The sequence below is a fragment of the Antrostomus carolinensis genome, unplaced genomic scaffold (genome assembly GCF_000700745.2).
Source record: "Antrostomus carolinensis isolate BGI_N321 unplaced genomic scaffold, ASM70074v2 scaffold18164, whole genome shotgun sequence".
NCBI classification, from domain to species: domain Eukaryota; kingdom Metazoa; phylum Chordata; class Aves; order Caprimulgiformes; family Caprimulgidae; genus Antrostomus; species Antrostomus carolinensis.
In genome coordinates, this window is record NW_010311624.1 from 37,469 (window position 1) to 39,748 (window position 2,280).

Sequence of the window (2,280 nt, forward strand, 5' to 3'; positions counted from 1 at the left end):
AAGCTTCTGAATAACACTTCAAAGCTGGTATCTTTGTAAAAGTGTTCTGTCACCTAGTTCTGGTTTGTCATGCAAACAGTATTTCATGTGCTGTATTGCTATGGCTCTGGAAACTTTTACTCCAGGGGAAAGCATTGTTCTGTTCTCCACCAACTCAGCACAACTTTTTGTCTCTCTTAAGCATACTGAAAATGTATTGGAGAACAGGATAGAACTGTCAAGGGTCTGAGATACATTGGCAGTTTATAACTGCATTTTATATACATATTGTAGACAATTTTGATGTACTGATAAGATTTCACGCTAGTTTCATAACTAGCTGATGTCATAAAACTCATGTCTTAATTTTCTGTTTATCCTTGTGAATGGTGTTCTTAATGGTTGCACCTTTTGTAAACCAGAACAAGCCCGTTTAACTTCTCTGGGTTTTTTTGTTCCTATGGCAGCAATTCACTAATGTCTTTCAGTCACATGCACTTTTTATTATCCATAATAGTGAAAATACTTTACAGGAAAGTATATCTCAGCAACCAGTTAAAGCAGAGTAATTATTTTATATGGAGGATGGTCAGTAATTGATTGTCTACCTGGGTAATGTTGATATACTTATTGTGTCAGCATCAGATCTTGAAGTGTTTCAGAACTAATTATCAGATTTTAAAATTTAGGATCAAAATATAAAAGAGTTTTTACTTTGATCTGGCTTAGCATTGTGACCTGACCAGTCATGAGGGTTTTTCAGACCCACTCCTAGCCCTGCTAGTGTCTTGCTGTGTACCTTATCCTCTCTATATCTCCTTTCTTATACTTCTAGTTTTCATAATGTCTTAATCCAAACTTGCTTTTTTTTTTTAACCATTCTTTTGGTTTCTTTCTACATTCACTTTGTTTAACTTTACCACCTTCTTCAAAGGTTTTGTCTTTCTCCCTTTAGTTACCTGAGCAAGAAACCGAGGGAGTTGACATGACAGTTGTATTTCCTAGAATATCTTAGCATTGGCTGATTTTACACATGGAAATAACACTTTTAAAAGTCCTTAGAGAATGTGTGATAATTTAATTGTAGTTCTGGGAAATAAAGGATAAAAACTGTTGTTATGAATAGGAGAAAATGTCCCTGTGTACCTCATTATATATGGATATATCCATCTGCTGGCAGTTGACACTGGCATCTTTATTAAAAAAAAAAACAAAACCAACAAACCAGATAAATCACAGCTGAGTCAGTGACACTACATTGAGATGTAAAATGTTCAGTAGTTTCCTTCTTCTAGATGCTGAATAGATGCTGCTGGTGTATGTGCCCGAGACTGTTATTTCTAATGATAACTACATGATAAATAATGCAACTATGCTTTGGTATCTATATGTAATGTACTTTTCTGGTTCTTACCATTTATAACTTCATGTTATTTTGAACAAAGACAGCTTTTTCTTTTATCTAGTTTACTGTGTTTCATTGTTTCTTTGGGTTGTGCTTGCATTAACATGTGGTTAAACACGTTAGTGTTTAGGTGCTGATTAACGTGTGGTTAAACTAGAGATTTAACTTTCTCACTGAGAGCTGTTATTAGACTGGCTTTCAAGTCAGGTGTGTAGTCAGTGTTACCGCTTAAAATTCAAAGGTTAAGACAAATCCTTTTCCTGTCCTTTATGTTTAGATTAGAGTTTTATTTCTTTGGAGCAAAATGGGCAAATAGGATGTAGAGTATTATTAGAATCATTATATCACTGTCGTTGGTCCTGGGGTTGCCAGGCCTTTTCTGATTATCAGATGCAACAAATGACGTCCAATTTTATTGACCAGTTTGGCTTCAACGATGAGAAGTTTGCTGATCAAGATGACATCGGCAAGTGAGTATAACGTTATACTGACTTTGACTATAGTCTCGGGAGTTTCCTTTCTTACTGTGTATTTGGCTGTGGTTTTGCTGATGATAAATACAAGCCCTTACTGATGTGAGGAAGCTGCCAATCAGTCCTGCCTTTTTGTACCATCTGTGTGCATTGATAGAAACTCTCCTGAACAAGGGAAGCAACAACTTACCTTCCATTTGTCATGTCCTGGTTGTGCCAACATCAGAACACAGTGTTTGTGAATAAATAGCTAAATTACAACTCAGCTTTTGAAAGCTGTGTCTGTCCAGTGACATGGCATTGTTGGGGGCACTTTCTGCTTCAGGTTTGTTTGGTGGTTTTTTTTTGTTTGTTTTGTTTTGTGGGTTTTTTTTGTTGTTGTTGTTGTTTGTTTTGTTTTTTTGGTTTTTTGTCCCCTGCTGA

General features: G+C 35.8%; 1 protein-coding gene across 1 annotated transcript in view; it reads left to right on the forward strand.

Annotated features, from left to right (window-relative positions):
- LOC104524044 (serine/threonine-protein phosphatase 6 regulatory subunit 3) overlaps positions 1–2,280 on the forward strand; it is a gene marked incomplete at its 3' end in the record, with an annotated part of 26,452 nt that overhangs the window by 22,415 nt on the left and 1,757 nt on the right. The window contains exon 15 of the mRNA XM_029084699.1: positions 1,757–1,854. Within this exon, the coding sequence (XP_028940532.1) occupies positions 1,757–1,854 (98 nt within the window). The remainder of the gene's footprint in view (positions 1–1,756; positions 1,855–2,280) is intronic.